Below are 20,195 nucleotides of genomic sequence, written 5' to 3' on the forward strand. Positions count from 1 at the left end.
ATTAACTTTTTCCTGTTAATTTTCTCATCATGTACTTCAAATAGTTAACTTCATGAGTGGTTATGTTGAGTTCAGTGGATCTGTTCACATGGGTAGTTACATATGTAATTTAAAAGTTTAAATCAATTTTTGCAAGAGCACTCAGAGTAGTGTGGTTTGAATTTTTTAAAATTTACTTTAAAACTTCTTATAGGAGCTTTTCTTTTCCCTCTCTACTTTTGGATAGGCCTGAAGGCAACACCACCAAACTTGTCCAGTCCTCCCTCCCTCTTTGTCTGTGTATACGTACCTGATTGTTAGTGGCAGACTGTCCATTTAAGCTCTGCTAGTGCTGTTAACAGTAAAATCCATCTGGCAGACCATGAAAGGGTGAGTGTCCTAGCAACAAGACAGTGACACTAGGTACAGTGTGCTATCAGTTGAACAGGGAAAAAAATCTAAAAGATAACTTTTTAAAAAAAGTTTGTTAGGGTAAGCGTTTATTTGTAATGAGTGTTTTCAGATGTAAATGCACTTTTCATATTGACTATGTGTCCCTTTAAATGTTTGTAGAAATAAGTCCTGAAATGGACAGGATGATATGAACTTGTAACAGGGCAATGTGACAACCTTTTTGCTCTTAAAAGTTTGAGGTGTAGTTGCTGGTAACATGCTCCTGGCCCTACTCTGTTGAAAATCACGTGGAATACTCATTGCCTTTTAGGCAGGTTGTGTTCTATTTTAGAGCATGATCTAAGACTGTGCTATCTGCATTTTTCAGGCAGAGAGGCTGAGGAGGAGGCACTTGCAGGGAGCAGGAGTCAATTGTGAATAACGGCCCGTTCCTGATGGTGCAACTGGAGTTTTCTGGGAGAAAGGATGTGTTCGCTCCCTTGTGTCTGGCTAACAGCGGAAAACCTTCTTGGGCTTATTGCCCATGGTTTTATTTTCCAATTGATTTGATAATAAAATAAGCCCCGAGTAAAAGGTTTTAAAAGATTCAAGATTGGGGTGAAGCTGTCTATCAATTCATAGTACCGTAAAGAGGTACTGCGAGGCTAAATTTATTAGTTATAAAGTCTTCTAAGAGCCTCAAATAGAAAATGATGTAGAAGGACATTATATAAATCATTTTAAACAAAAATGACATATTTCAGGAATAAAAGTATAAATACCTGGAAGTTGCACTTTTGTATATTTGTAAGCAGTGCTTTTTGGGGGATGGAAAAAAAAAAAAGTAGTAGCTGGTAATCAGCCAGCTCCCTGCCCCACCCCTGCCACTCCCAGCCGTTCCCACAGCTGGGACTACCAAGGTGCTAGTCCTCAGTACAGCAAGTACCAGCACAAACTCCCCTTCTCCCGCTGTTTGTAAGTATAATATTCTAGCAATGTTCGGCTAGAGTAAAATGACTAAGATTCCTATTGACAGCTTACAGATGTGGACTCTGAATCTGATTTGTTGTGGTTCTTACTTTTGAAGTAGTAATTTAAATATTAGTCAGTTTCAGTATAATTCAATAAAATAAAACACAAGAAGGTGACAAGTCTCAGAAGGGTAGCCACGTTAGTCTGTATTTCCAAAAAGAGTAGTTCTGTGGTCCCTTAAAGACTAGCTGATTGATTTTGGCATATGTTTTCATGGGTAGAAACCACTTTGTCAAATGCAGCAGATGCATCTGACAAAGTGTGTTTTACTTGTGAAAGCCAATCTGTTAGGGCAGGGGTCAGCAACCTTTGGCACACATGCCAAAGGTGGCACGTGAGCTGATTTTCACTGGCCCGCCAGGTGGAAGCTCCGCTCTGCCCCTCCTCCCACCTGCAACCAGGAGCTTGTTCAAAATGAGGCACTTGTTCAAAGCTGTGCCGCCTATGGGTTAACAAAATACGAGGTAATGCTACCAACTGCAACCTAAATGGTAAAGTCTCTGCACCTTAATTTATTTATTAATGAAGCTGTTGTAAGTAGGGCTATTAGTGACTTTAAAAAGTATCCCTGGCATGTGGACCTTACACAGAGGTCAAAAAGTCAAATTTCAGCCTTCAGCCTTGGAAAATTTGCTAGCTCCTGTGTTAGTGTATGTCTGTGTATTAGATTAAGGCAGGCGTGTCCAGCCCGCAGGCCACATGCGGTCCTGGACAGCTAGTAATGCGGCCCCACAAGATCGTAAATTTTTAACATTATTATGTGATTTATATACATTAACCATATTATATATTTTATATGCGACACAAGACAATTCCTATTCACTCAATGCGGCCCAGGCAAGCCAAAAGGTTGGACACCGATGGATTAAGGCAAATTTATTAAGGTTGAAATATATGTTTTTAGCACCTGATTTTGTAAAGTCAAGAGTGCATGTCCCCACTGGCTCATGAAGTTGATGGAATGTGTCCCAAGTAAGATGGGCAGCTTTGTGGGCACCTATGCACTGTGGATGCCTGTCCCACCACACCTGCTGCCTCCTTGCATTCTGAGTTAAGCTCACGCTGTCTGATGGGACAAAGCAGTACCTTGCATGGTTCTGGGTATGTCTTGTTAGCCTCCCAGAGTGCACTTAATTCCTCCCCTTACTGCTGCAAAGCAATGGCAAACAGTGTTTCCGCTCCCTTTTTTCACTCACTATCCATGCAGATACCATTGGCTAGCATGGGCCCTGTTTGACTTCAAACTGTTGTGGCGAGTATTATGAGCACCTCATGCCTTATGTTGCAGAGTGTGCAGAGCCTAAGCAGCCATCAGAGCGATGAAGACTCTGGGGAGGTCATGCACATACGCATATGTGGAACGCTGGAGGGGATCAATGTGGAGATGCTGGCTGCACTCGACACTGTATACACAGTGGGACACCACTTCTGATGCCATGAAACAAGCTCAGCCTGGTGGGACCACGTTGTTTTGCAGGCGTGGGACAATCAGCAGTGGCTGCAGAACTTCTGCATGAGTCAGGCCACTTTCATAGAACTCTTCTTCATCCTGGTAGCTGTGTTCCTCTAGCAGCGCATAGTCCTGTATGATTGACACCTTTGATTCACTCTTATTCAGAGTCTGGCCTGTGCGTTGTGTTGGGTGATGTGTGTTCAGTTGATGAGTGATATTTCCAAGTCTGTCATAGAGTACAACTTCCACTCAGGGTTTATCACAAAGATGTGAACAGATTAAGATTTTTTTTCTCTCGTTTGAAGTGCTTCTTTTCACACCCTGTCAGTTTTCTCTCACAGATGTCCATGATTTTGAATCTGTAGTAATCCATTGCTGTCATGATTTGTGAGATTGTTGACATTGGAAACATTGTTCTTGCATTCCAGTAATCAATTTTGAGGTGTTTTCTTGATGCCATCATCAGGCTTTGTAAGACACTTGCTTCCACAGACTGGCTTTCTCCAGGACCTTTCATGAAACCTGTGGCATTGGCAGTCATGTGTTGTATCCGTTTCTCTAACCAATAAGTTTTTGTTTTGTTTTGTTTTGTTTTTCTTTTTACATGGAGCTAAGTATTTGCCTTGTGCTCAGTCTTTCCCATTTTATCCAGGTTTAGGTGCTGCAGCCACATCAAAGTGTAGCAGGTGGGATTAACACGATACTCATAAAAGGATAAACACTCTTCCAGTGTTGGCACTCAATTTAATCAAAATTTGAAAAAAGTCAGATATAGACAGACCCCGACTGAGGGCTAGAGACTAGTTGATGTTTTGATTAAACAGTCTGCTAAAAGACACCTTAAGAGCGATGGTAGATGCCTCTTCTCTGTGAAAATGAATGAGTATATCCATGCCAGCCACACAGCTTCTAATAAGTGGTGAAAATACAGTGGCCATGTTACAGACGTCAGCAAGTAGTTCATATTTATGCTTATATGAGGATTGTAAGCAGCAAGCCCTGCTGCCATGTTTTAGCATTAATACTGTGATAATATATTAGCTTGCAATAGAATGATGCATTTTTCCTGTATTTTACATTTTCAGGCTTCTTTCCAGAGGTCTAATAGTCATGACAAAGTGAGGAAAATTGTTGCAGAGGAGGGTCGTACAGCAAGGAACCTTATTGCATGGAGTGTCCCACTGGAAAGCAAAGAAGATGATAGTAAGTATCGCACCTAACTTTCTCCTACTCTCCCACCCAAAAAGTATGTTTCTTCTTCAAGTGATTGCTCATGTGCATTCTAATTTGGATGTGCGCCGGGCGCATGCCCAGTTCCTGGGAGCTTTTTGCCTTAGCTGGTAGCCCTAGGGTTAGTGCAGCGCCCCCTGGAGTGGCACCCATATGGCCACCCATATATGCACTGCCTGCCCCGCCTCCCACTCAGTTCCTTTTCCCCACGCTGTCAGTTGCTGGAGCGTACTCATTGTTGAGTTTCCCTTGTATATTTTATTGTTTTAATTAGTTCTAAATAGTTTAGATAGTTATCTTTCATAGGTAAGTAGCTCTTCTTAGCACCTAATGAGCCGAGGTGGGCCTTCAATCCAGGGTCCACTATTCAAAATGTGGCAAATGAATGCCCAAAAACGACCCACATAAGGTGTGTTTGAGTTGCCTTGGTGAGGCACACCTCCGGGAGCACTGCTCTATTTGCAAGGCCTTCGAGGCTAGGACGTTAAAAGATAGAGCTCAATGGCTGAAGGTTCTACTGATGGAATTGGCCTTGCACCCGGACATTTCCCTGGCAGGAACTCAGAGTGCCGCATTGTCAGTGCTGTCGGAAAGTTCCTGGCACCAAGAACAGGACTCGGCGCCTAGCACCTCCTGGTGCCATAAGAGCCAGTTCCTGGTGCCTCGCAAAAAGAGAAGATGGGACCGGGGTCGATCCCAAGAAAGGAGGAGGCGAAGGCAAGCTTCGGGGGAGTCTGCCAGATCACACCATGACCAGGGTCATGAAGTGTGGGTGTCGACTCCAGTTCGAGGCAGGAGCCCGCGCTCTCCCAGACTGCCCTCGACGCCAGAGGCCTTGAGCGCTGCACTAGGCCTCCTGCAAATTATGATGCTGCTACAGATGCTGCACTGGGAGCCTTCATCACCCCAGTTCCAACTGCCTGGTCAGGCTCTAGGTACCCCAGCATGGTTCCGGATGCCGGTGAGACCCCAGCAAATGGTCACCTCCCTTGGTACTGCGCTGTTGGTGAGAGCGTGCAAGAACTGGTGGGAGCTACGGGACCTTCGGCACCGCCATGATTGTCAGCATCAGAGTCGGACTTGTTTTACTCCAGCTCAGCAGGGAGCGGGAGTTCGAGGTCATCTTGATGCAGCAGGCATCAACACCACTCCTGACACCCCTTGGGGAGGGGTAGCTAAGGCCCCCCCAGGTGCCCCACAGTGGCCCTTCTGGAGCCTGTGGGCGATCCACGAGACACAGGGGTGGGATGCGGGACTCCTGTTCAGGGCATTCGGCACTCCTCAGGTGCCGAGATCAGCACCGACCGCTGCTTTGGGAGCCCTGCCGAGAGAACAAGTGGAATTGTCAGCACTGGCATCGGCACTGGTGAAGTCAGAGGCGACCCAAGCATGGGCACCGCCCCTGCAGGCACCAGGGACTGTGGTGCAGTGGGTGCTGGCACTGACAGAACTGGTGCCGTCCCAGGTGGAGAGTGACCCCATCTTTATGGCACTATACCAGAGACCACTAGGGGGCCCTTCACCCTGGGCACCAAACATGGCATCGGAGACCATGGTTCCAGGGACTCAAATGGAAGTGCTGGAACCCCTGGCACTGGTGGGCTTGGAGGACATGATGCCCTTGCCCTCATCCTCCCCAGATGAGGTGCTAGCTGGATCCTATGCATCCCCGGTACTGGAGGATGGAGGAGTGTACCAGCAGCTGTTAAAGAGGGTGGCCCAGAGTTTGGGGGTAGAGGCGGAAGAGGTCAGGGATGAAATAGACCCTGTTACAAACATCCTCTCACCATCTGGACCGTCCAGGGTGGCACTGCCCATTATAAAGACTATTGCCAACACAGCAAAGACAGTGTGGCAGACCTCGGCCTCAGCCTTGCCCATGGCTAGGAAAAATGAGCGCTGATATTTTGTCCCAGCCCAGGGAAATGGACATCTATTCACCCATCCTCCCCTGACTCCCTTGTCGTGGATGCTGTGAACAATAGGGAGAGGCAGGGAGTCCAGGGGCCCCGCTAAAAACAAAGAGGCCAAAAGATTAGACCTGTACAGTAGGAAAGTTTATTCTGCAGGTGGCCTCCAGCCAGGGTTAGCAGGTATGCGTACAATACGACCAGCTCCATGGACTGCTTTGCTGTGCTCCTCCCACCAGACACCAAGTTGGAATTTATGGCCCTTGTGGAGGAGCAGAGACTCATATCTAGAGCAGCACTGCAGGCCACCCTAGATGCAGCCGATGCGGCCACCAGGGTCATGGCCTCGGGTATAGCCATGAGAAGGGGGGCATGGCTTCAGGTCTTGGGACTCGCATGGGAGGTGCAGCAGTCCATTCAAGACCTCCCTTTTGAGGGCCCCTCCCTATTTTTGGAAAAAACTGACAAGAGGTTTCATAGTTTGAAAGACTCATGTACCACCCTGTGCTCACTGGGTCTATGTACGCTGGCAACCCAGAGAAGACATTTTACCCCGAAGCCCCAGTTCAAACACTTCCCACAACAATAACGGGATGGGAACAGGAGAAGGGGCTGCCATAATAGGAGACGTCAGGGTTGCCAGACACAGAACCAGAGCGACCAGAAACCCCCACCGGGGTCTAAACACTAGTTTTGATGGGGCGGTTGGGACCAACACACCGGCCACCCCCACAGTTCCAGCTCATTATTTATTTTCATCCTGCCAATCCCCGTTCTACCATGCATGGTGCAGCATAACGTCGGACCAGTGGGTACGCCGCATGGTAGAAAAGGGATATGCTATCCAATTTTCTTCCTACCCTCCTTTCCACCCCCACTTCCCTGTCCCTCTTCAGGGACCCCTCTCACGAGACAGTTCTCAGGCAGGAGGTAGGGGCCTTCCTAGAAAGGGGGGCTATAGAGGAAGTCCCCCAGGGATTCCGGGGGCAGGGATTTTATTCCCCGTTTCTTAATCCCGAAAGCAAAAGGGGGGGCTACAGCCAATCTTGGACCCGGGAAACCTGAACAAATTTGTGAAAAAGATTGTTTCGTATGATATGATATCCCTGGGCATAATTATCCCAATGCTGGAACAAGGGGACTGGTTTGCCGCTCTCAACTTACAAGACGCATATTTCCATTTTGCAATTTATCCACCTCACAGGAGGTTCCTCAGATTTGTGCTAGGGAAGGACCATTATCAGTTCACAGTCCTTCCCTTTGGCCTCTCCTCAGCCCCGAGAGTCTTTACCAAATGTATGTCAGTAGTGGCTGCATTCTTAGGCAGGCAGGGAGTGCACCTGTTCCCTACCTAGATGACTGGCTGATCAGAGGTTGGTCACAGAGACAGGTGACGAGATGTGTACAGCTGATAAGAGAAATGTTTGAAATGTTAGGCCTCCTTGTGAACGAGGCAAAGCCTGTGCTAGCTCCAAACCAGGTCATGGCGTTTGTGGGCGCCCGACAAGATGCAGAGCAAGCCAGGGCCTTTCTGCCCCAGAGCAGGATCCAAGCCATGGTGTCTTTCATCCAAGGCCTGATCAGGTGCCCAACCATAATGGCCAGGGGATGCCTCAGGCTGTTGGGACACATGGCGGCATGTACGTTGGTAGTTCGGCATGCCAGGTTACGAATGCGCCCCTTCCAGCTGTGGCTTGCCTCAGTATACAGACCTGTCAGGGACAATATAGGCAAGTTAGTTACAGTTCCCTCAAGCGTGTTAACGGCATTACACTGGTGGCTAGAAGCTGGGTCAGTCTTCATGGGAGTGCCCTTCAATCCCCCGCAACCCTCCCTCTCCCTGGTCACATATACCTCAGACCTGGGTTGGGGGGCACACTTGGGGTACCGCCAGACACGGGCCCTTTGAAGCAAGACCAACGCTCAGCTCCACATAAATGTGTGGGAGCTCAGAGTGGTTCGGCTGGCATGCAAAGTGTTTCAGAGCGACCTGAAGGGGCAGGGTGTCACAGTCAGCACAGACAATACTATAGCAATGTACAATATAAACAAACAAGGGGGTGCACGCTTGTCGCTCCTGTGTCTCAAGGCCCTTTGTGCTCTGGGACTTCTGCATCCAGCACCAGAGTCTCCTGAGGGCATTCTACCTGCCTGGGGCTCACAAGTCCCTAGCGGACCACCTCAGCAGGTCCTTCATGTGGTCATTACACACCGAAGTACTGAGTTAAATTTTCCAGGGGTGGGGTTGTCCCCAGGTAGACCTCTTTGCCGCTCATCTCAACGCGAAGTGCAGGACGTCCTGCTCTTACTAGAACCGAAGTCTGGGCTTTTGGGCAGACGCCTTCAGCATTTGTTGGTCGGGTCTATTGCTGTACGCCTTCCCACCAATACCGCTCATCCACCGAACTCTGTTGAAAATTCGTTTGGCCTGAGCATCAGTTATCCTGGTGGCCCCAGCCTGGGCTCAACAACACTGGTACTCGACCCTCTTGGAGATGTCCACTAGTGCCCCAGAGGTGCTTCCTCTGTGCCCGGACCTGCTGACACAGGAGGAGGGGAGACTACAGCAACCCAATCTCCAGGTGCTGCATCTCACAGCTTAGAGGCTCCATGGCTGAGACCGGTCGAGCTGGCCTGCTCCGAACCTGTCAGGGAAGTATTGTTGAACAGCAAGAAACCCTCTACAAGGGTAACATATGTAGCCAGGTGGAAAAGGTTTACCGTATGGGCCACTCAGAAGGGGTTGTCCCCGGGAGAGGCCCCAATACCATGTATCCTAGACTACTGGCTGGCCCTAAACCAGACAGGGACATCACTATCCTCCGTAAAAGTGCACTTGGCAGCCATTTTGGCATTTCACCCGGGGGCCGGGAAGTCATCGGTCTTCTTAGACCCGGTGGTGAAAAGGTTAATGAAGGGAATGGAAAGAGTCAAACCACAGGTTCAGCCCCCCCTGCCAACATGGGACATTAATATGGTTTTGTGTAAGCTTATGGCTCCCCCATTTGAACCTCTTGCCTCCTGTTCTATGCTGTTCCTTACCTAGAAGGTGGCATTCCTGGTGGCCATTACCTCAGCCAAAAGGGTGTCAGAGCTCAGGGCCCTGACGGTGGACCCACTTTATATGGTGTTCCACAAAGATAAGGTCGGGCTGAGACCCCACCCAGTGTTTTTGCCTAAGGTGGTCTCTCCCTTCCACATTAACCAAGACATCACCTTACCAGTGTTTTATCCAAAGCCCCATGCCTCCCCTAGGGAGCAGAGCTTACGCACTTTGGATGTCCAGAGGGCACTGGCCTTCAACGTGGACAGGACCAAACCCTTCCGGAAGTTGCAGCAGTTGTTTGTTGCAGTGGCAGACAGCGTGAAGGGGCACCCAGTCTCCTCTCAGCAGATCTCCTACTGGATTGTGGCCTGTATCAGAGAGTGCTACAAGCTGGCGGGGGTTCCCCCTCCCCCGATCAAGGCTCATTCCAGTAGGGCACAGGCGTCCTCTGTGGTGTTCTTGGCCAACGTCCCTATCCAGGATATCTGCAGGGCGGCCACTTGGTCCTCCTTTCACACATTCGTAGCGCATTACTCAGCACGCACGGGAAGACGCTGCAGTCAGCAGGGCTGTTTTGCACTCCTTTCAGGGCTCCGACCCTGCCTCCTAGACATTGACTTGAATTCACCCAAATTGGAATGCATGTGAAAATTTGCACGAAGAAAAGACAGTTACCTGTTCTGTAACTGGTGTCCTTTGAGATGTGTTGCTCATGTCCATTCCAAAATCCTCCTGCCTTCCCCCCTGTCGGAGTAGCCGGCAAGAAGGTACTGAGCAGGGGAGGTGGGTCAGGCAGTGCATATATGGGCAGCCATACAGGTGCCACTCCAGGGGACGCTGCACCGTCCCTAGGGCTACCAGCTAGGGCAAAATGCTTCTGGCAACTGGACATGCGCTGGGCGACACCCAAATTGGAATGGACATGAGCAACACGTCTCGAAGAATACCAGTTACAGAACAGGTAATTGTCTTTTCCTGTCTAATTCAACTATAAGGGTTGTTAAAAATCCTCGAATAGGCTTCCAAGAGATCTTGTGGAATCCCCATCAAGGGATTTTATATAGGGGATGGATACATACACATCAGGGATGGTCAACATTTAACTGGCCCTTCTTCAGTGCTCTCAAGGACAGTGCCATCCCTCAACTTCTGTGATTCCCCTTTTCATTTGAGATTTTAATACTACAAAAAAAAACAAACCCTCCCTACACCTCCAAAAATCCCATTTTATGTATTCACTTAGATGTTGATGTGTAGCTTGGACAGCAACAATATGTTCTAAGGACCTAGCTCCACAATAATTAGTGGCAACATTTCAACTCAATTTTACACTAATTCTTCTACAGTAGTACTTATAACAGAAAAAAATATTCAGACATACTTCTGTTTTAAGATGAAGATATTTTAAAGTGTAGAATATTCCAAAACACAGGTTGAGAGGTAACAGGAGCAGCATCTTATGCTTTAAGTATAAGCTTTCAGGCTTTAGGGAATATAACAGCTTGCACTGATCTTGCAAACCATTAAGGAAGGTATAATTCAAAACCAGAATTACCAACAATTCCACCAAACTAATCATATTGTATTAAGATCATAGGTGAAGAAGTACAACTGTGAAAGTAAATCCAAGTACACCAGTGAAAATTTCACATTTTCACACCATAGAATCACAGATCTAGAAGAGACCCCCGGAGGTCATCGAGTCTAACCCCCTGTCAAAAGCAGGACCAATCCCAACTAAATCTTCCTAGCCAGGGCTTTGTCAAGCTGGGACTTAAAAACCTCTAGAAATGGAGATTCCAGCAGATCCATAGGTAACCTATTCCAGAGCTTCACCACCCTCCTACTGAAAAAGTTTTTCCTAATATCCAACCTGGGCCTCCCCTATGGCAACTTAAGAACATTGAGGCTCATTCTGTTATCTGTCACCACTGAGAACAGCGCCTCTCCATCCTCTTTGGATCCCCCTTTCAGCTAGGTGAAGGCTGCTATCAAATCCCATCGCCCGCTCACTCTTTTCTGTAAATTAAATAAGCCCAAATCCCTCAGCCTCTCCTCATGTCACATGCTCCTGCTCCCATATAATTTTTGTTGCCCTCTGCTGGACTCTCTCCAGTGCTTCTGCATCCTTTCTATAATGGTGGCCCCAGAATTGGACACACTACTCCAGATTCGGCCTCATGAGTGCTAAATAAAGGGGAGTACTCACTTCCCAACTTTATCAGAGCTCCCACTTATGTACCCCAGTGTGTCAATAGCTTTCATGGGTACGAGGACACAGTTTTGGCTCATACCCAGTTTCTCATATTCTGTAATTTCTGACCAGCCTTTTATTGCGAACATTTCTGTAGAACCCCTTCTTGTTCCCTTTCACATCCCTTGCTAGCTGCAACTCCATTTGTGCTTTAGCCTTCCTGATTATACCCCTGCATGCTTGAGCAATATATTTATACTCCTTCCTAATCATCTATACAAGTTTCCATTTCTTGTAAGCTTTCTTTTTCAGTTTAGGCTTATCAGTGGGTTCCCTGTTCAGGCAAGGTGGTCTCCTTCTCTATTTGTTTTTTCAAAACTCTTCATCAGGATGATACAGTCCTGTGCTTTTAGTAAGGTTTCTGTAAAATACAGACAACTCTCCTGGACTCCATTCCCCCTCACATTAGCATCCCACGGGAACCTGTCCTGAGAGAGTCAGTGTCTGCTTTTTTGAAGTTCAGGGGTCTGCATTTTGCTGCTCTCCTTTTTTCCTTTGGTCAGCATCCTGAACTCAACCATTTCTGTTGTCCAGTTTGCCACCCACATTTACTTCCCCTACCAATTCCTTCCTCTTTGTGAGTAGCAGGTCGAGCTGATTATGGCCCCTGGTTGGTTCCTTCAGCACTTGTACCAGGAAATTTTCCCCAACATTCTCCCAAATCTTCCTGGATTGTCCGTGTACTGGGCTCCCAGCAGATGTCAGGGTGATTAAAGTCACCTATGAGAACCAGGACCTCTGATCTGAAAGCTTCTGTTAGTTGCCCTACATTCACAGTATAAATCATGGGTCCTTCTCTGTGGCATTTTTCTTATTGAGTTTCTTCTCCGTATCCCACTTTCCCACTTGCCTCAAGGCTTAGGTGGCTGTCCCCCAGTAAATCTAGTTTAAAGCTGTCCTCACTAAATTTGCAAGCCTGATGGCAGAGATGCTCTTCCCTCTCTTGGTTAGGTGGATGCCATCTCTTAGCAGTCCTGCGTGGAACATGATCCCAGGGAATATTTGTCTGTAACATCATCCTACATTTGTTGCTTTACTTCAAAGGATCACTAGGCAGCCAGTTTTTATCCAAACACCATCTTAGCTCAGACTTGCTAAGATGAACAGCTGTACTATCTGGTGATAGTGGAAAAAGACACAATACAGTAAACTCTTTTTAACTGGTATTCAAATATCTGGACTTCTCGGCTATGTCTACACGTGCCCCGAACTTCGAAATGGCCACACAAATGGCCATTTCGAAGTTTACTAATGAAGCGCTGGAATGCATATTCAGCGCTTCATTAGAATGCGGGCTGCCGCAGCACTTCAAAATTGATGCGGCTTGCCGCCGCGCGTCTCGTCCAGACGGAGCTCCTTTTCGAAAGGACCCTGCCTACTTCGAAGTCCCCTTATTCCCATGAGCTCATAGGAATAAGGGGACTTCGAAGTAGCCAGAGTCCTTTCGAAAAGGAGCCCCGTCTGGACGAGACGCGCGGCGGCAAGCTGTGTCAATTTCGAAGTGCCGTGGCTGCCCGCGTTCTAATGAAGCGCTGAATATGCATTTCAGCGCTTCATTAGTAAACTTCGAAATGGCCATTTGCGTGGCCATTTCAAAGTTTGGGGCACGTGTAGACACGGCCCTCAATTAACCAGCATGCTGTCCTTTATGTGAGTGGCTGGCAGCTTCTCTGCTCTCCTGCCCAGTGCCGGCTGCCCAGAGTGGCTCACCACACAATATAGCGCCCTGCCCAGAGAGGCGCTCGGCCATGCGTGAACCATCCAGAGTGGCTCCCAATGCGGGGCCCTACCCAGAGCAGCTTGCCACATGACCATGGACACAAGCCTCCCAGAGTGGCTTACCGCATGGCATGGTGCTCATCTCAGAGGGGTGTGTGGCACGGCCATGCACAAGCCAGTCAGAGCCGCTCATCATGCGGCAGAGTCCCACCCAGAGCCACTCACAATGCAGCCATGTGCAAGCTGACCAGAGCAGCTCCCTGCATGGCTTGGTGTTCCATCCAGAGTGCACAGAGTGCTGCCTCACCCAGAGGAGATCACAGCATGGCCACGTGCAAGCTGCTCGTAGTGGCTCCCCACGTGGCATGGCACGCTGCTGAGAGCATATTGCAGTATCCGGCAAGCTCCCAGTCCTGGTGGTGCCAGATATGCAAGAGTTTACTGTATAGCTGAGTGGTGTCAGCAGTGTCATAGCTCTGGAAAACTGATTTTCACACTGTATCATCTAGCTATGTTGCATACACATGGAAGAGGATGGATGAAAGACTAGAATTTTGTGGGACACCACATAGGAACCATGGAGAAAAATGTGTTTGAGGGGTAGGTGTGTTAGTCTGTTTCAGCAAAAAACAGCATGGAGTCTGGTGACACTTTAAAGACTAAGAAATTTATTAGCGTGTTGGAGCATAAGCTTTTGAGAGATACAACTCACTTCCTCAGATGGTGAACAAGGAGGAACAGTCTCAAGTTACAGAGGAGGAGGTCTAGGTTGGATATTAGGAAAAACTATTTCACTAGGAGAGTGGTGAAGCACAGGAGTGGGTTACCTAGAGAGGTGGTGGGATCTCCATCCCTAGAGGTTTTTAAGTCCCGGCGACAAAGCCCTAGCTGGGATGATTTAGTTGGGTTTGATCCTGCTTTGGGCAGGGGGCTGGACTTGATGACCTCCTGAGGCCTCTTACAGTCCTAGGATTCTATGAAAAGAATAAATTGACACAAATCAGACGTTAAGAATGACAACATTTGAATACGGGTGCGGGAGCACTTTAACATCCCTGGACTCTCAATTTCTGACTTACAAGTTGCCATTCTTAATAGGCAAAAAAAAAAAAATCTTCAAAAACAGGCAGGAGAAACTGCTGATCTGGAATTCGTATGCACATTTGACTCCCCACAGCAAACAAACAAACAAGGTTTAAATAAAAACATGGAGCGATTCTCACATTATGGTAGCTAATTTCCCATTCTGGTACTGTTACCTTCTTTCTCTTCACTGTTGGAGATGAACTCTATTCACTCTGATTTAATTAGCATTGATATCACTCACATCTCTGTATCTCCCCCGCTTTTTTTTTCTTTTCTTTTCTCTTTAATATCCAGTGAGGTGAGCTGTATCTCTCAAAAGCTTATGCTTTAATAGTCTAATAAATTTATAATCTTTAAAGTGCCATCAGACTCCTTGTTGTTCCTGGATGAAAATGAACAATTACCTACCCCTCCACTCTGAGTGTACTTAGAGAGGAAATAACAGAACTACTCAAGTGTGTTTATTTCCATCTCTTCCAGGGTTCACTGACAACACTTCATAGTCAGCGGTGTCAAAGGCAAAGATAGATGTAAAAGAAACAATGAATGCTCAATCTTTGTCTGCCACTGTGATGATTTTTGAGACAAGTGTGGTCTATTTAATATAGCTGCCTAGTGTCAGGTTGTACGATGTCAGAGAAATCTGACTCTGGCTATTGCCAGAGTTCCATTCCTTTCTCAGTAAAGTCCCCTATGAAAAGATGTGAGACAATGATAATTGCTGGGATTGTCAGTTTAAAAGATGTCTTCTTGAGTGTAATTTAACAACTGTTTGTTTTAGTGATATTGGCACTTTGCCCTTCTGATGAGATGTACAGTCTCCCTATGTAACGACCCAATCTCTTCCCACTAGATTTAACAGTAAACGATGAAATGATCCTTGGTTATAAATTATATCTGAGTGCTCAGAACTTCACTAAGGCCAGGTCTACACTAGAGGGCAATGTTGAACTAATGTATGCAACTCCAGTGGTGTGAAGTCGACTTACCTTAGATCTAGTTACCAGGCCATCTCCACTGCAGGGGGTTGATGGGAGAAACTCTCCCATTGATTCTCTTTACGCTTCGTATTCTGGTGGTCTACCGGAGTCGATGAGAGAATGATCAGTGATAGCTCCCCAGAGCACTGATCTTCTGGTAAATGTAGACAAGGCCTAATTCACTTATTTTGCAGTGGCTGATTAACACCTGACAAGGTGATCTTTGGTCCCTACTGTTCTAACCTAAAATTGAATAAGTGCCTGACAAACAAATAGTCATGCTCAAGCTCATGACCACATTTTTCAGGAAGAAGGGTTCCTGTGAAAATGGGATTTGTTTTTGAAGGAACCCCATCTACACTGCTTGTTTTTTGTTTTTTTTTTTGTTTTTTTTCCCTTGAAAACAGCACTTCTGGAACAGTGTGTAGCCACCATTTTGCAAATGAGGCACACAGTATGTAAATCAACAAGAAGTCCTGTGGCACCTTGGGGCATTGCTGGCACATGGGCTACATCTACACTAACAAAACACTTTGAAATATTCAGTGCCTCATTAACATGCCACCGGCCGCAGCTGTTTCAAATTGCCGCATTTTACTCTTGCGCGGCTCGTCCAGATGGGGGTCCTTTCTTCCTCGAGTGTCCCCGTGGGTGCTCCATGATAGGTGTCAGGCTCGCCCCAGCGCCGCAGGTCGGATCTTTCCAGCAGTTTCTGCCGGACTGCGCGTGCGCCGCTCCCTTGCGTGCTCCCAGCCACGTGCGCGATCCGGTCCCCGCCAGTTCCTCTTTAACTGCCATCGGCTGCAGACGGAATCCACTCAGGCTACGGCCAGAGTTAGCATATTTAATGTTTTTAAAGTGTTTAGAGTTTCTTTTTCAGTCTTTTAGCTTGTTAGCTTGTTACTGTTTTCAAAAAAAAAAAAAAAAGAAAAGAGAGTAAAAAGTAAAGTTTTACAGCCTTAGTAGCAAGCGGAGCAGCGGAGGCCCGGGGACGTAAGGCCATTAGGCCTCCTGCCGTGGCAGGCTGAGTCTGAGAGGGGAACAGGCACAGAGAAGGTGCTAAGTACCCTATTGACAACTCAAAGACTCACCACAATGTCCTCTTCAGGATTCAAAAAGTGTGAGTCATGTCACGAAGCGATGCTGGCCTCCGACGGGCACAGTCAGTGCATTAGGTGCCTCGGGGAATCTCATGTCACCCAGAAATGCTCCTTCTGTGCAAAGCTCACAGCCAGAGCAAGGAAGGACAGAGAGATGTGGCTGAAAATGCTGCTCTTTGACAAGGCCCTCCAGCCAGACGCACCAGAGCGGCCTCAGCAGCAGGGACCCGCAGGGGCCCATAAAAGGAAAGCTGCTTCCCTAACCCCATCAGTGCAAAAACGGAGGAAGCTTTCACCAACCCGATCCCTGCTGGCAGCCACAGCGAGCGGGATAGGTGGAGCGCATAGCCCCCAGCCGCAGTCACAGCTGAGCAGCGGCGGCGAGGAGACGCACGTGGCAGAGGCTGAGTCTCCGATAATCAAACAGCTGCCCCACACCGCAGGCAGGGCGGCGGCCAGGCAAGCGCCGGAACCGGCAGCACTGCAGCTAGCGGCACCGACCCCCGGGTAACCGGCGGTGCAGAGCGCGCAGGCACGCGGCCTGCAGGCACCGGGGGAGACCACCCGTGCGGCACCGCAGCGGAGCGTGCCGAGCGCAGCGCAGCCAGCGGGGCCGAGATCCCTGACGCGGAAAGGGGCGGAGCCAGCCCCACAGGGGAGGGGAAAAGCAGCACAGAAAACCCGGCACCGCAGCCCTTCTCCAGACAGGGCTGCAGGGCTACTCGCTTTAAGCCCTCCGCTTATGTTGCGGACTCCAACGAGGCAGCAGGGGTCACCTCCGGTATACCCTGAGCCCTCATCCCCATTCCTACAGCCAGCATCACCAGGGCTCGGACCACCATCTCCCTTCCTGGGCTTTGAACCCCTGGAGTACTGCCACAAACCAGTCTCTCCATTATCTCAATCACCCAGACGATCTCGCTCCCCCAGACGCAGGGGGTATGCGCCTCCAGAGTGGTCCAGGTCTCCATCTCCGGAACAGTGCCCATGTTGCCATGGTCGCCCCTATCACGCAGGGCATAGACACCATAGGCATACTACCAGGGACAGATCCCCCCAGACGGTTCAATATCCCCGAGGGCAATCGCGGACGGGGACGGAAACGCAGATATCTCAGCGGGAGTTGATTCTGGAACCCCGAGATTTTCCCTCGCAAGTATCTAGCGAGAGGATGTATCACCGTCAACAGGACCCCGAGGGGTCCAGGGAGGCTTACCCTAGCGGTTCCTCGCTATCTTCCCCTGACGAGGCCACGGCCCCAGGGGACGTCCATCCTCCAGACGATCTCAAACAGTTCCAAGAGCTGTTTAAAAGGGTGGCCTTCACGCAAGGCATCCAAACATCAGAGGTGCAGGAGAAACATCATCAGCTCCTTAAAAACCTGAGACCTCCGGCCTCTTCCAAAATAGCTATTCCGCTTGATGAAGCAATCATGGAGTTCGCCACCACAATATGGCAGACCCCCACGTCCACTCCGCCTATAAACAAGAGAGCGGATAAGAAGTACTTCGTCCCGGTGAAGGGCATGGAGTTCCTGTTTAGCCACCCGCAACCAAATTCTCTGGTGGTGGAATCGTCTCAGCAGAGGTCAAAAACTTCTCAGTACAAGACGGGGGAACGGACAAAGATGCCAAGAAACTAGAGTTGTTCGGCAGAAAGGTCCATTCCTCTTCTACCCTACTGTTGAGAATGGCGAATTACGCAGCGCATCTAGCGAACCATAATTTCGACAACTACTCCAGGCTGACTTCCCTCATGGACTCGCTTCCAGAGGACAAGAAGCCGGTGCTCAAGGCCATCGTGCAGGAAGGCTACGCAGCCTCGAGGACAGGAGTTCAGATCGCCCTACACGTAGCGGATACGGCAGCACGCTCAACAGCTACGGCAGTGGTCATGCGCAGAGAATCCTGGCTTCAGACATCGGGTATCCCGAGGGATCTGCAGGCGAAGATCGTTGATCTCCCCTTTGACACGCAGAAGCTTTTTGCTGAATCAACCGACTCGGTCCTTCATTCCAGTAAAGACTCAAGAGCTACTCTCAAGACCTTGGGGATTTACACCCCTCCATACAGAAAGAAAAAGTATTGCCCCCAACAAAGACGATACCAGTATCAACCACAGCGTCCCCAGTACCACAGGGGCTACGAGCAAGGGCGACATCAACAGCACCAACAGTACAGAACTCCCAGGCGACGTTTTCAACAGAGCCGTGCGTCCTCGGGGTAGGGCCAAAGGCCACAAGTTTGACACACAGATCGAGGGCTGCACTATCACTACCATCGCACAATGTCACCCGAAGTTACTATTCCACCATCGCCTCCGACCATTCTACGACCAGTGGCAAAAGATCACCACAGACAAATGGGTACTGGAGATCATAGCCACGGGTTACGCGATTCCCTTCCAGTCGCTCCCACCGCCACGACCTCCACCCACACCCCACCTAAAGGACGCCTTCCACGAAGCGAGACTCAAGCAGGCGGTAGACCATCTTATGCTTATAGGGGCAGTGGAAAGAGTGCCGGAGCAACTCCGAGGGAAAGGTTTCTACTCAAGATACTTCCTCACAGAGTAAAAGACAGGAAGGTGGAGGCCCATCCCAGATCTTCGAGGCCTCAACCGGTACTTGCGCAAGCAACGCTTTCGGATGATCACAGTCGCCTCTATTCTTACGGCACTGGACGATGGAGTTTGGTTCGCAGCCCTCGACTTACAAGATGCATATTTCCACATAACTATTCACCCGGCTCACAGGCGTTTTCTCCGGTTTATGGTAGGCAAAGAACATTTTCAGTACAAGGTTCTGCCGTTCGGCCTCTCCTCAGCCCCCAGAGTCTTCACCAAGACCTTGGCAGTGGTGTCAGTCTACCTGCACAGAGAGGGGGTGTTTATATTCCCATATCTGGACGACTGCCTACTGAAAGGGGCCTCGAAGGAGGAGGTACTTCGCATGATACGCTTCACAGCAGACACGTTCTCTTCGCTGGGCCTGGTCATCAATCTGGCAAAATCAAAGATGGACCCCGCACAGGACATAGAGTTCATAGGGGTATGTATAAATTCCATCACAGCAAGGGTTTATCTACCAGATGCCCGTTTTCGCACCATTGGTTCCCTCGTGCAAGTCATCACCTTCAGCCCTATGGTGCTGGTTCTGACGTGCTTACAGCTGCTGGGCCACATGGCAGCAGCAACGTTTGTGGTACAGAATGCCCGATTGCATATGTGCAGCATGCAGCACTGGCTGGCGAGCGTCTACAAACCGGCAGCACACACCATCCACAGGGTGGTGTCGCCCACGACAGAGGTGCGCAGATCCCTGCAATGGTGGGTAAACCCCAAGAACATGCTAACAGGGGTGCCCTTTCACCAACCACAAATATCTGTTTTTCTCACTACCGACGCCTCCCACATAGGGTGGGGAGCACATATGGGCGAAAAGGTGACGCAAGGACTGTGGTCTTCCACGGAACAGTCACTGCACATAAATATACTGGAGCTCAGAGCAGTGTTCAACGCCTGCAAACACTTTCGAGACCATATACAAGGCAAAGTAGTCGGGATCAGTACAGACAATACCTCCACCATGTTTTATATAAATCGGCAAGGAGGAGCTCGGTCCCGTGCCTTATGTGCGGAAGCAGTCCGATTGTGGAACTGGTGCATCACCAACAATATAACCTTGAAAGCCTCGTATTTACCAGGCACTCACAATGTGAAGGCAGACCAGCTGAGCAGGCGTTTCGCACTCACACACGAGTGGCAGATCCGTTCCGATCTGCTACGATCGATTTTTCAGGCATGGGGATTTCCCCAGATCGACCTGTTTGCCACTCAACACAACAAGAAGTGCCCACAATACTGCTCCAGGGCAGGACTGGGACGGGGCTCCCTAGGGGACGCATTCGCGACCTCGTGGAGGGGCCCCCTGCTCTACGCATTTCCTCCCCCAGTGCTTATCCACAAAGTCTTGCAGAAAGCCAGGAGAGAGAGAGCCCGAATGATCCTAGTAG

General features: G+C 49.1%; 1 protein-coding gene across 7 annotated transcripts in view; it reads left to right on the forward strand.

Moving 5' to 3' along the window:
• SCAPER (S-phase cyclin A associated protein in the ER) overlaps positions 1-20,195 on the forward strand; it is a 420,029-nt gene that overhangs the window by 20,954 nt on the left and 378,880 nt on the right. For all 7 annotated transcript variants that reach the window (XM_075006917.1, XM_075006920.1, XM_075006919.1 and 4 more), the window contains exon 3: positions 3,943-4,060. In XM_075006917.1, coding sequence (XP_074863018.1) covers positions 3,943-4,060 — 118 coding nt within the window. The remainder of the gene's footprint in view (positions 1-3,942; positions 4,061-20,195) is intronic.

This window comes from Carettochelys insculpta, chromosome 12, assembly GCF_033958435.1.
Source record: "Carettochelys insculpta isolate YL-2023 chromosome 12, ASM3395843v1, whole genome shotgun sequence".
Classification (NCBI taxonomy): Eukaryota; Metazoa; Chordata; order Testudines; family Carettochelyidae; genus Carettochelys; species Carettochelys insculpta.